This window comes from Microchirus variegatus, assembly GCF_963457635.1.
Source record: "Microchirus variegatus genome assembly, chromosome: 16".
Classification (NCBI taxonomy): domain Eukaryota; kingdom Metazoa; phylum Chordata; class Actinopteri; order Pleuronectiformes; family Soleidae; genus Microchirus; species Microchirus variegatus.
Window position 1 is genome coordinate 951,738 of NC_139817.1, and position 14,134 is coordinate 965,871.

Genomic DNA, 14,134 nt, shown 5'->3' on the forward strand with positions numbered 1-14,134 from the left:
AATAGTTTCAGTCAGTTTGGGTTGGAATAGCGATGATTTATTACCGGGACGTGCTTCTTTGTCGGCGCTGACACTTGTCAGTTAGCTCGTTAGCTCCGTTAGCTCCGCCGGAGCCTCGGTGAGTCATGACGGAGGCGGAGGAGCTGCGGCCGGTTCCCCGGGAGAGAGCCATTCTGGAGAGCTTCTTCACTCAGGTCGGTCTGTTCTCGTTCGACCGGGCGAAAGATTATGTGGAGAAGGAGAAGGACAACAGTAAAAGTGCCGGAGCGATGTGGGCCGCGCTGCTCACCGCTCTGGCTCACCTGTCCGCCGCAGAGAAGGCGTATCACCACATGACCTTCCTGGGACAGAAGATGGGTAACGATGTTTATGTAGATACGACTATATATATAAATATATATATACATATATATATATGATGCTGAAAAATGACAGAAACATGAAAATATTCACATTTAAGAAGCTGAAAAATGACAGAAACGTGAAAATATTCACATTTAAGAAGCTGAAAAATGACAGAAACGTGAAAATATTCACATTTAAGAAGCTGAAAAATGACAGAAACGTGAAAATATTCACATTTAAGAAGCTGAAAAATGACAGAAACGTGAAAATGTTCACATTTAAGAAGCTGAAAAATGACAGAAACGTGAAAATGTTCACATTTAAGAAGCTGAAAAATGACAGAAACGTGAAAATATTCACATTTAAGAAGCTGAAAAATGACAGAAACGTGAAAATATTCACATTTAAGAAGCTGAAAAATGACAGAAGCGTGAAAATATTCACATTTAAGAAGCTGAAAAATGACAGAAACGCGAAAATATTCACATTTAAGAAGCTGAAAAATGACAGAAACGCGAAAATATTCACATTTAAGAAGCTGAAAAATGACAGAAACGTGAAAATATTCACATTTAAGAAGCTGAAAAATGACAGAAACGCGAAAATGTTCACATTTAAGAAGCTGAAAAATGACAGAAACGTGAAAATGTTCACATTTAAGAAGCTGAAAAATGACAGAAACGTGAAAATGTTCACATTTAAGAAGCTGAAAAATGACAGAAACGTGAAAATGTTCACATTTAAGAAGCTGAAAAATGACAGAAACGTGAAAATGTTCACATTTAAGAAGCTGAAAAATGACAGAAACGTGAAAATATTCACATTTAAGAAGCTGAAAAATGACAGAAACACGAAAATATTCACATTTAAGAAGCTGAAAAATGACAGAAACATGAAAATATTCACTGGCTGGTTTGTGTTCCTAATAAAGTGACGTGCAGTACAGCGTTGTGTCCAGCAGATGTCAGTGTAGCACCTGAAAGCAGCTTGTGTGTGTGTGTGTGCAGGAGGTCAGTCGTTCTTCAGCCGTAAAGACTCCATCCGCACCATCTACACCTCGCTCTACAACGAGCTGCGGAAGGTGGCGACGGCGGGACGCCACGGCCAGCCAGGCTCCGCCTCCTCGTACCTGGAGGACCTGCTGTCGCACCTGTCGGAGCAGCTGTGCCACTTCACGCAGGCGCGCATGGAGATGGCCGACCTGTACGAGAAGATGCACTCGCTGGGGAGCCAGAAGAACGTCAACTCCGACGAGCTGATCGCCGCCCTGGAGGCCGTGCTGCAGAAGTACAGCTCCAAGTCAGTTTGTCCATGTATTTATTCACGTGTTTTTAGGACATTGCCGTCGCATTAGCGTCGCAGGAAATAAGTCGTAAACATAGAACTGTTTAAGACATCTTGCTACGATCTTTTCCCTTGTTGCCTGAGATATGTTTGCGTTAGCTGGAGTGCGGTGAACTTAACGATAATATCACGAGAGTGTGATTCTGCGATAACCGATTACGGTACATTGCGATATTTTGCCATCAGCAACTGCGTGTTCCGTTTGGAGTTGGAACTCGGAATTTCTTCTGATTTCCGACTCGGAGCAAACTCGTAGGATTCTAAAATGGCCGCGAGCACAAAAACGCTGCTACGTTTTGTTTCCGAGTAAATCGCGTGGTTTTGTTTGAATTTTTAAACGTAGCTACGTCGTTGTTTTTGCGCGTAAAAAATGTCACGCTAGAGCGATCTTTTCCGTTATCGCTAACAGTTGCTATCCCGAGATAAGTTTGCGTTTTTACGACTTCTCGTCCCGGGTTCACGCGATTATAAACTCGGATGGCGTCGCTCCCAGTTCCGATGTAAATAGAACGCAGCGTATCTCGCTGTCGACTTCTGCTGCAGGTTAGCCTGAATTGAGTTGAGCGCCACCACCAGGAGGCATGAAGTAGTGTCATTTTCTTTTCTGTTTTTTTTTTATCTGATATTTGAATAACTCTAAACAAACATAATTAATTTATAATGATAATTATCCAACATTCTGCAGTAATATGGATTTTTAAATCGGGCAATATCTTTGAGAATGTTCTGGAAACGTCCGGTGATTTGCCGAAAATATCTGACGATCAATTTACAAGAAATAAGAAGTCTCCTTTTACACAAAACAATAAAAAAAAAAATATAATTTTGAATAAAAATCCAAAGAAGAAGAACCAGTTTTGGTACTTTGATGAATTGTTGGACATTTTTTTTGGCGTCAGTGTCTGTGGACGGCGTCAGTGCAGCTGAACGCGATAAAGTCTCTAAAACAGTTAAATGTGGATCATAAAACGGGGGAAAAAAAACCAAATTAAAGCAGCGAGTGACACTTTGAGGTTAAGACGAAGAGCGTTTTTCTGCTTCCTGCAGCAAATCCACCGCTATGAGTTTCCCCCAGAGACGACAGAGTCCTGCTGATTTAACTGTCCACTGTGTGTGTGTGTGTGTGTGTCAGCTCTCTATAAAGTAGGTCATTCACCGTCTCTGCCTTTGTTTGCATGGAAAAAAAACACTTAAAAAAGACTAACCTGATAAAATCTACATCAATTTAAGTCTACGACGTCTTTAAGAACACGTTCACGTCTTTATCTTCACTGTTAGACAGACTTTAACAACAGGAAACTGAAGTTTCTTAAACCACTCACTCTCCCACACCAAAGTCCATCGAGTAAACCAGTGATTTTAACATCACAGAGACACAGGAGTTCACAGGAGTTGTTGATCCACTGCTGCCTCCATCACTAACTTACAATGACTGATTTCTTCAATTCGGCTTTTAAAAACCTTCATTTGGATTTACTTTAGTGACACAAAGTGACCACACGAGGCAGCAGAGGACCAGCTGCTCCTGTGTCCCTGTGAGCTAAAAACACTGGTTTTCTCTATGGGCTTTGGTGTGGGAGAGTGAGTGATTTACAAAAGTCTGTCTCACAGTGAGATAAAGACGTAGATTTTATCGTCCAGGTGTTTAATAATAGAATAACGAAACAGTCTCTGTGTCTCACACTCACCTCGCCTTTGCGTCTTCTTCAGGATCCATCACCCGATCCTGGGTCGCGTGGAGGAAAGTTTCCAGACCGAAGTGGACGTGGTCACGCAGCTGCTGCGCTGCCAGGCGCAGGTGTCCGAGTGGCACTTCCTGTCGGCTCTGCTCAGCCTCCACGGCGCCAACACCAAGCTGGCGGCGTGGGGTCAGCTCTTCCAGCGGCAGAAGGAGATGCGCAAGAACCTGTTCGGCGGCCAGTCGCAGAAGGCCGTGCAGCCGCCGCACCTGTACCTGTGGCTGCAGCGCTTCCAGGCGGCGCTGCTCGCCAAGTTCAGCTTCTACTTCCACGAGGCGCTGGGCCGACAGGCGGCGCCGGCCGACATGAAGGCGCTGACGGCGCGCACGGCGCCCGACTACCACGGCAAGATCTGCTCCTTCATACGCAAGCACGACGCCAGCAACGTGTCGCTGGTGTTCGACAACCGCGGCTCGGAGAGCTTCCAGGGCCACGGCTACCACCACCCGCACCTGTACCGCGAGGCGCCCAAGGGCGTGGAGCAGTTCCCCGCCGTGGTGTCGCTGCCGTCCGGCGAGCGGCCGCTCACGCACTGGCCCAACGTCATCATGATGATGGGCGACCGCGGCGCCGAGCTCAACGCCCTGGACAAGGTGGTGCACTTCTACGACGACAAGGTGCAGAGCACGTACTACCTGACGCGGCCCGAGCCGCACTTCACGCTGGTCGTCATCTTCGACGGCAAGAAGTCGGAGAAGGACCTGCACATCACGGGGTTCCTGCAGGAGATCTCGGGCTCGCTGAGGAACTCCAAACCCTTCAGCACGCTCAAGCCGGGCTCGAAGGGCTGAGAACCAGAACCCCGGAGACTGTCTTTTCCAGCCGATCCACTTTGCCAAATGTGTTCCAGACCAAAGTGATTTTTTTTTTTTTTTTAATTTCCGTCAGCGTGTCGGAGCCTTTGTTTTAAAACCAATGACTGTTTTTAATTCTCTTTCTTTTTTGCACTAACGTCTGTTTTAACGTGTTTACGACTTACTTTTAAAAAGTTTATTCATGGTTTAAATAAAGTTTTTCCTCGTCGTTGCCTCAAACCCGACTCATGTTTACGTCGCTCCGTTTTTAAGTTTGAGACATCTTTGAGAACAAGTGTTAAACAGACTTTAAACCGCTCACTCTCCCACACCAAAGCCCATAGAGAAAATCAGAGATTTTAGCTCACAGGGACACAGGAGCTGCTGGTCCTCTGCTGCCTCGTGTGGTCACTTTGTGTCACTAAAGTACATCAAATATAGGATTTTTAAAAAGCAGAATTGACAAAATAAGACATGTGAAGTTAGTGATGGAGGCAGCAGTGGATCAACAACTCCTGTGAACTCCTGTGTCTCTGTGATGTTAAAATCACTGGTTTTCTCTATGGACTTTGGTGTGGGAGAGTGAGTGACTTTGGTGTGTGAGAGTGAGTGACTTTGGTGTGGGAGAGTGAGTGGTTTAGAAACTTCAGTTTTCAGCCTCTTAGAGGAAATATATGAAATAAAATCTAAGTCAGTTTAAGTCTACGACGTCTTAAGAACATGTTCACGTCTTTATCTCACTGTTACACAGACTTTAACAACAGGAAACTAAACTTTGTAAACCACTCACTCTCCCACACCAAAGTCCATAGAGAAAACCAGTGATTTTAACATCACAGAGTTCACAGGAGTTGTTGATCCACTGCTGCCTCCATCACTAACTCACAATGACTGATTTTGTCAATTCGGCTTTTGAAAATCCTATATTTGAGTTACTTTAGTGACACAAAGTGACCACACGAGGCAGCAGTTGACCAGCAAATCACTGATTTTCTCTAGATTGCGATTAGCCGAGTTCACGATCAGAATCTCGCTGTCGTACAGAACACACAGGAGGGTTTTTCTCTTTTTTCTTTATTGACTTTGCGAACAAAAACATTCAGTGACGCTTTTCGTTTGCTTGGATCGGCTGACGACTCCCGCCGCTAAAGTTATTCAGGTTTATTTATAATATAAATACATAAACACATTGATACAATCCAGTTTGGCTAATATGAGCTCGTCTGCAGGAGGTTTTCTTTTTTTTTTCTTTTTCAAACACGGCAACACTGACGGACAAAAGGGGAAAAAAAAAAAAAAAAAAAAAATTCCGTTATCAAACACATTCAAACAAATGGAACCTCCGCCGCGTCGCGTTTTTAAAATGCACCAACGTGTTATGATGCTACATGCCAAAGTACACAGTCCTATACATCAAAGTGCAATGTCACAATGGGTTTAATGCTAAGAGTCGCTATGAGCGGCTAAATCTACGGGAGAACACACTTTCGTTGGGAGCGCTGCTGCTCTTCGCTCAGGGACATGCGTGAGTGGATTCACAACGGCTTTAAAAAAAAAGGCACTTTCACACACACACACACACACATTCTTGTACTTGCTGCATACTGAGGACCGGGTAAACGCGCTGACAAAGCGAGGACCAGCATTTCCACTTCATAAATCAACACAATTACAAATATCTACTTCGTGAATGACATCTATAAAGAACTACTGGGTGCAGTACCATAACATGTCTGCAGGTGGAGCCCCAGAGCCAAACGAACAAAAACGTTTTTTTTGTACTAAAATGAGGACCTCTGTTAAAAACAGATTATAGCATGTTTACAACATAAGGAAGTGTTTTCAATGAAAACAAAGTGAGGACCGGCCGAAATGTCCTCACTTGGTAAAAATGACCTCACTTTGTTGGTTAAAAACCCCTCACTGGTCCTCAGTGTGCCCCAAGTACAAGAACACACACACACATGTTCTTGTACTTGCTACATACTGAGGACCGGGTAAAAGCGCTGACAAAGTGAGGACCAGCATTTCCACTTTATAAATCAACACAATTACAAATATCTACTTCATGAACGGTATCTTTAAAGAACTACTGGGTGCAGTACCATAACATGTCTGCAGGTGGAGCCTCAGAGCAAAACGTGTGTGAAACACCAGGGCTGGAAAAGTGTTTTTTTTTGTTAAAAACAGAGTATAGCATGTTTACAACCTAAGGAAGTGATTTCAATGAAAACAAAGCGAGGACCGGACAAAATGTCGTCACTTTGTAAAAATGACCTCACTTTGTTGGTTAAAAACCCCTCACTGGTCCTCAGTATGCCTCAAGTACAAGAACACACACACACACACACACACACGGATGTGCGTCGTCGCGCTCACACACTCATCATCATCATCATCATCATCTTCGGCCCGGACAGACACACACACAGAGCCACATTCACTGTGCTGTTCAAGTGTTTTTGTTTGTTTGGGCGTCGACACACTCGGCCTCACCCTGTTAGCTTATTGTGAACTTAAGGTTAACGCGTGACTTTAGTGGAACAAGCAGGTCAACTCGTGTTTTCACTCACACACACACACACACACACACACACAGAGGCGCGCGCACATTAGCGCGTACATTAGCATGCTTTGTTTTGCGCTCACACACACCTGCATCTCCTTGTGTTCACGCAGACGTGAATAATCTGTCGTCTATCACTGAGGGAGCAGCACACACACACACACACACACACACACACACAGTTTTCAGACATGAACCGGGAATTCGGACAATTCCCAGGAGATCGTCCAGAGAGGCTGCGTTAGACAATACAAATATCCGCTAATACGCCAATACTGACATTTTCGAGAACTTCTCCTGCTAGCTTCCTGGACAAAAGTTTGGATTATATTCGATTAAACTTATGTAAGAAAGTCAACTCCGACATTTTTCAGAAGGTCTCCTGCTAACTGAGCTTATGTAAGAACGCTAAAGCTAACTCCGCCATTTTCCAGGACTTCTGCTGCTAGCTTCCTGGTGAAAACTTCGGATTATGTTCGATTGAGCTTCTGTAAAAACGTGAAAAGTCAATCCCAACATTTTCCAGAACTTCTCCAGCTAACTGAGCTCATGTAAGAACGCTAAAGCTAACTCCGAAATTTTCCAGACCTTCTACTGCTAGCTTCCTGGTCAAAACTTTGGATAATGTTCGACTGAGCTTATGTAAGAACGCTAAAGCTAACTCCGACATTTTCCAGAAATTCTCCTGCTAACTGAGCTTATGTAAGAGTGCTAAAGCTAACTTCGACATTTTACAGAACTTTTACAAACTTCTACTGCTAGCTCCCGAGTCAAAACCTACATTGGATAATGTTAAATTGCGCTTATGTAGGAACGCGGGAAAGTCAACCCCGACATTTTCCAGAACGTCTGCTGCTAGCTTCCTGTTCAAAACTTCGGATTATGTTTCCCGAACTTCTACTGCTAGCTCCCAAGTCAAAACTTACGTCGGATAATGTTTGACTGAGATTCTGTAAGAACACGAAAGTCAACGCCGACATTTTCCAGAACTTATGCTGCGTTGGGGTCCATCGTCCGTCCAACATTATTTCACGTAAGCGTGATTTGATCGACCAGTCGTTTGGCGACACGCGACTTAGCTCCAGCTAACGTGGAAGAGCAGCATCTTTTTTTTTTCAACTGACAAACTGTCTTTGGCACAAACGGGCGCAAAAGCACGTGAAAACGCAAAAAAGTCTTTACGCAAAGGAGCTCCGACGCTAACAAAGAAAACGTGTAAAACCCAAATGTCGCATAAGTCAGAGCATAAGTTCGCAAAAGGCAATTTGTGTTTTGATTCTTCCAAAGTCCCGCCTCCGTTTCAGTGGGCGGGGCAAAACGCGAGTAACTTCGGAAACTAACTAATCGCGTGTGTCTGGTGCGAACGTACCTTAAACTTTCGGGGGAAAACCCCCACTGCGATAATCCTTCATCTTGGACGTTGTGGAGGTTTTTCTCGTTGCGGACGATCTCCGAACGTTATTCGTACGTCATGTCTGAAAAACACACTCGCACACAAACAAAGGAGAAAAATCGTACGATCACCAGCGCTACGTCAACAATCACACCCTGTTTGAAGCTCCGGTCCTGGCACGTTTTTTTTTTTTTGTTTTTTTTTAAATCGGGTTTCCCCGTCGACAAACATAAGAAGGCTTTTAAAAAAGGTGTGGTGGGCGGCGGCCGCGGTGGCCCCGCCCCACCGAACATTCAATAAATGGCTGAACAGTCGTTTAAAACAGTGGAAACATTCGTAGGTTTTGGTGTCGCCGACGACCTCAGGAGGCATCTTCATCATCGTCTTCTTCGCAGTTTGAGGTGAAACGTGAACTTAGCAGCGGAACTGAGTAAAAAAAATGCAATAAATTAGTCACAAAAACGTCGTTGAACCAGTTTTTCCTTCACTCCGATGTATCGTCGTCGTCGTCGTCGTCGTGGTTACAGAAAACAGCCGATGATCGCGACACTTTCTACGAAAAAACAGCAGCCTTTTTTTTTTTTTTTTACTTCTTCTTCTTTTTTTTTTCCATCGCTGACAGGCTCCTCCCCCTATCGTCATGACAACATTCACGTCACTGAAACTACATTTTTACTGGAGCTGCACTACACTCACTTGCCCCGCCCCCACCCTGCCCCCCCCAACACCCCCCGGGACGGTAAGCTCCGCCTCCTCCTCCGCAGTAAACCTTTGATAAATGCTTGGATACATGGAGAAAGAAAACTCCTACACACCTACAGAGACCACACCCACCTGACGACACATAAATATCATGGCATATCATATCATAGGTCATGTCATAGATTATATTTTTATTTTAACTACATTAAAACCTCTCTGCTCTTTGCTAGCGCTTCTACCCTCATGTTAGTCGATTAGAAACATTAACCCTGATCTCCTCTTCTGGCCCAGTTTTGGCCCGGGTTAGGCCTGATTTGGCCTGGTATCGGCCCGGTTTGGCTCACATGGTGCAGGATTTGTCCAGCGGTGGCGGCAGAGGCGGGGTGCTGCTCTTAGGAGGGACCACGGGTTTGGGCCTGAGGGCCGGGGGCCTCAGCGGGGCCCCGATGCGGGCGGCCGCCACCGGCTTGAAGGAGCCCAGAGCATCGGGGGAAGGATTGGCGGGTCTGGGCGGTCCCGGCGGAGGTCCGGGTAGCGGGCTCATGGGGCTCAGAGGACTGAGGGGGCTCGGGGTGCCGGGGGTCCCCGGGGTGCCCGGCGTCCCCGGGGTGCTGGGGGTGCTGTGGGGGCTGGGAGACTCGGAGGAGCAGGCGGTGGGCGGGCCGTTCTTCATCTGCTCCAGAGTGTCCAGCACCACGTCGGGCGCCGGCCGACAGCCCTGGCGCTCCAGCTGCCGCAGCTCGCCGAGGGCCACGGTCACCGTCTCCTCGATGTCCTGCAGCAGAACCAGAACCAGAACCAGCGCCGGGTTTTTAGAGAAAGACAATCGCAAAGAGACGCGACGAACGCTCAGTCACGCAGTTCCAGGTCGCGTTAGCATCGAACATCAGAACTCGAAAACTTCTTCCCTGGTGGACACCGACTGAATGAGCTTATGTAAGAACGCGAAAGTCAACCCCCGACATTTTCTAGAACTTCTACTGCTAACTGAGCGTATGTAAGAGCGCTAAAGCTAACTCTGACATTTTCCAGAACTTCTACGAACTTCTACTGCTAGCTCCCGAGTCAAAACGTACGTCGGATACCGTTCGATTGAGCTTATGTAATAACACGAAAATCAATCCCGACATTTTCCAGAACATCTGCTGCTAGCTTCCTGGTCAAAACTTTGCATTATATTCGATTGAGCTTATATAAGAACGCTGATGCTAACAGCAGAACCAGAACCAAGAACAGGTTTTAGAGAAAGACAATCGCAAAGAGACGCGACGATCGCTCAGTCACGCAGTTCCAGGACGCGTTAGCATCGAACATCAGAACTTGCAAACTTTTTCCGGGTGGATACCGAATGAATGAGCTTATGTAAGAGCGCTAAAGCTAACTCTGACATCTTCCAGAACATCTACGAACTTCTACTGCTAGCTCCCGAGTCAAAACTACGTCGGCTAATGTTCGATTGAGCTTATGTAAGCACACGAACGTCAATCCCGACATTTTCCAGAACATCTGCTGCTAGCTTCCTGGTAAAAACTTCTGAACTTCTACTGCTAGCTCCCGAGTCAAAACTACGTCGGCTAATGTTCGATTGAGCTTATGTAAGCACACGAACGTCAATCCCGACATTTTCCAGAACATCTGCTGCTAGCTTCCTGGTAAAAACTTCTGAACTTCTACTGCTAGCTCCCAGGTCAAAACTTACGTCAGATACCGTTCGATTGAGCTAATGTAATAACACGAAAATCAATCCCGACATTTTCCAGAACATCTGCTGCTAGCTTCCTGGTCAAAACTTCGGATTATATTCGATTGAGCTTATATAAGAACACTGATGCTAACAGCAGAACCAGAACCAGGACCAGGTTTTAGAGAAAGACAATCGCAAAGACACGGAGACACGTCGATCGCTCAGTCACGCAGTTCCAGGATGCGTTAGCATCGAACATCAGAACTTGCAAACTTTTTCCCTGGTGGACATCGAATGAGTTCCAGTGACGGTGGCAGTGAGACGGGGCAGCGTACCTGTGCTAGCGCGTCAGGGTCCAGCGCTCTGGACCGCAGCGAGTCGCTGAAGCCGTGCTGCCCGCTGCTGGAGCGCCGTATGGGCGTGTCCTCCGGCCGCCGCAGCGAGTCGTGGCGGCTCACCGTCATGGTCACGGCAGCGGCGGAGCGGCGCCGGCGTTCGGGGCTGTCGAGGGGCGGAGTCAGGCCCTGGCCCCGCCCCAGCAGCAGCTCCCTGGGGCTGAAGTGTCCGGTCACCGGCGGCGAGCTACGCTCCATCGCGCCGCCGTTGCCGTGGTTGTCGTTGGAGCGGCCGAGCGGGCGGCGGAAGAGGCCGTCGGTCCGCTTCCTCCTGTGACTGAGTGGGGAATAACAAGAAGACTTTTATTTTGAAAGGGTGGTTTAGCACACACCATGAAGGAACATGGAAAAACTTTGGAAACAGTGACGTTGTGCGTTCAAAAATTCATTAAAATTATTCCTTAAGAGATTTGCAAATATTTTCAACTGATCCTTGTTCAGGGCGATGCCGACTATTATGATGGTAAATTTCAAGTCATTCCGAGATACTTTTTATTTTTTTGAAGAAACTCAGCTCACTGTCAAAGTGCATCAGGGCAAATGGATCATTTCATGATTTTCAAAAATTCATGAAAATTATTCCTTAAGAGGTTTGCAAATATTTTCAACAGATCCTTGATCAGGGCGATGCCGACTATTATGATGGTAAATTTCAAGTCATTCCGAGATATTTTTTTTTTTTTTAAAGAAACTCAGCTCACTGTCAAAGTGCATCAGGGCAAATGGATAATTTCATGAATTAAAAAAATTCATTAAAATTATTCCTTAAGAGGTTTGCAAATAATTTCAACAGATCCTGGTTCAGGGCGATGCCGACTATTATGAGCGTAAATTTCAAGTCATTCCGAGATACTTTTTGTTTTTTTGAAGAAACTCAGCTCACTGTCAAAGTGAATCAGGGCAAATGGATCATTTCATGATTTTCAAAAATTCATGAAAATTATTCCTTAAGAGGTTTGCAAATATTTTCAACTGATCCTTGTTCAGGGTGATGCCGACTATTATGACGGTAAATTTCAAGTCATTCCGAGATACTTTTTTTTTTTTTAAAGAAACTCAGCTCACTGTCAAAGTGCATCAGGGCAAATGGATAATTTCATGAATTAAAAAAATTCATTAAAATTATTCCTTAAGAGGTTTGCAAATATTTTCAACAGATCCTTGTTCAGGGCGATGCTGACTATTATGAGCGTAAATTTCAAGTCATTCCGAGATACTTTTTATTTTTTTGAAGAAACTCAGCTCACTGTCAAAGTGAATCAGGGCGAATGGATCATTTCATGATTTTTTTAAAAATTCATTAAAATTATTCCTTAAGAGATTTGCAAATATTTTCAACAGATCCTTGTTCAGGGCGATGCCGACTATTATGATGGTGAATTTCAAGTCATTCCGAGATACTTTTTTTTTTATAAGAAGAAAGTCAGCTCACTGTCAAAGTGCATCAGGGCAAATGGATCATTTTTTTAATTAAAAAAAATTCATTAAAATTATTCCTTAAGAGATTTGCAAATATTTTCAACTGATCCTTGTTCAGGGCGATGCCGACTATTATGATGGTGAATTTCAAGTCATTCCGAGATACTTTTTTTTTTATAAGAAGAAAGTCAGCTCACTGTCAAAGTGCATCAGGGCAAATGGATCATTTTTTTAATTAAAAAAAATTCATTAAAATTATTCCTTAAGAGATTTGCAAATATTTTCAACTGATCCTTGTTCAGGGCGATGCCGACTATTATGACGGTAAATTTCAAGTCATTCCGAGATACTTTTTTTTATAAGAAGAAAGTCAGCTCACTGTCAAAGTGCATCAGGGAAAATGGATAATTTTTAGAATTTCAAAAATTCATTGAAATTATTCCTTAAGAGATTTGCAAATATTTTCAATGGGTCCTTGTTCAGGTCTCTTTCAGGACAGATTTAATTCATAAACATTAAACGTAAATCCATCTCTACATAACAACCCTGACAGAGAACATCACCTGACCTCCTGACATCATCATCTGTACGTGTCAGACTGTGAATCTAAAACAGGAAGTGTCTGCGGTCACATGGGAAACACCTGTGTCAGTCATTTCAGAGGCGAGAAAAAGAAGAAGAAAGTGTTTTGCTGTTGTGTTTTCTCTCTCTTACATGACAGACCTGTTGTAGGTCTCTGGAGGTCTGATGTCCGTGGGCGAGCTCAGTTCGCTCCTCGACCGCTTGTCGTCGGTGCTGCTGCTGCCGCCGTCGCTGTCTGCCTTCTGACTGAGCGTGTCCGACATGGAGTCAGTGCTGAGGACGCAGCAGAGACAAAAGGACTGGATCAGAGCAGTCAATCACTCACTCTGCCACACCAAAGCCCGTAGAGAAAACCAGTGATTATAGCTCACGGTGGACACAGGAGCTGCTGGTCTGCTGCTGCCTCGTGTGGTCACTTTGTGTCACTGAAGTACATCCAAATGAAGGTTTTTAAAAGCTGAATTCACTAAAATCAGTCATTATAAGTCAGTGATGGAGGCAGCAGTGGATCAACAACTCCTGTGAACTCCTGTGTGCTGTGATGTTAAAATCACTGATTTACTCTATGGACTTTGGTGTGGGAGAGTGAGTGACTTTGGTGTGGGAGAGTGAGTGACTTTGGTGTGGGAGAGTGAGTGACTTTGGTGTGAGAGAGTGAGTGACTTTGGTGTGAGAGAGTGAGTGACTTTGGTGTGGGAGAGTGAGTGACTTTGGTGTGGGAGAGTGAGTGACTTTGGTGTGAGAGAGTGAGTGACTTTGGTGTGGGAGAGTGAGTGAGTGACTTTGGTGTGGGAGAGTGAGTGACTTTGGTGTGAGAGAGTGAGTGACTTTGGTGTGGGAGAATGAGTGACTTTGGTGTGGGAGAGTGAGTGACTTTGGTGTGAGAGAGTGAGTGACTTTGGTGTGGGAGAGTGAGTGACTTTGGTGTGAGAGAGTGAGTGACTTTGGTGTGGGAGAGTGAGTGACTTTGGTGTGGGAGAGTGAGTGACTTTGGTGTGAGAGAGTGAGTGACTTTGGTGTGGGAGAATGAGTGACTTTGGTGTGGGAGAGTGAGTGACTTTGGTGTGGGAGAGTGAGTGACTTTGGTGTGGGAGAGTGAGTGACTTTGGTGTGAGAGAGTGAGTGACTTTGGTGTGGGAGAATGAGTGACTTTGGTGTGGGAGAGTGAGTG

At 45.2% G+C, this 14,134-nt stretch overlaps 2 protein-coding genes across 2 annotated transcripts in view; one reads left to right on the forward strand and one right to left on the reverse strand.

Annotated features, from left to right (window-relative positions):
- kics2 (KICSTOR subunit 2) lies at positions 1 to 4,366 on the forward strand. Its single transcript, XM_083902147.1, has 3 exons — positions 1 to 357; positions 1,353 to 1,644; positions 3,400 to 4,366. The coding sequence occupies exons 1-3, from the start codon at positions 126 to 128 to the stop codon at positions 4,217 to 4,219; spliced, it is 1,344 nt and encodes a 447-aa protein (XP_083758273.1). The 5' UTR covers positions 1 to 125; the 3' UTR covers positions 4,220 to 4,366.
- Positions 4,367 to 9,223: 4,857 nt separating this feature from the next.
- LOC310937790 (SLIT-ROBO Rho GTPase-activating protein 1-like) overlaps positions 9,224 to 14,134 on the reverse strand; it is a gene marked incomplete at both ends in the record, with an annotated part of 29,479 nt that continues 24,568 nt past the window's right edge. The window contains 3 exons of the mRNA XM_083902149.1: positions 9,224 to 9,658; positions 10,903 to 11,239; positions 13,096 to 13,236. Coding sequence (XP_083758275.1) covers positions 9,224 to 9,658; positions 10,903 to 11,239; positions 13,096 to 13,236 — 913 coding nt within the window. The remainder of the gene's footprint in view (positions 9,659 to 10,902; positions 11,240 to 13,095; positions 13,237 to 14,134) is intronic.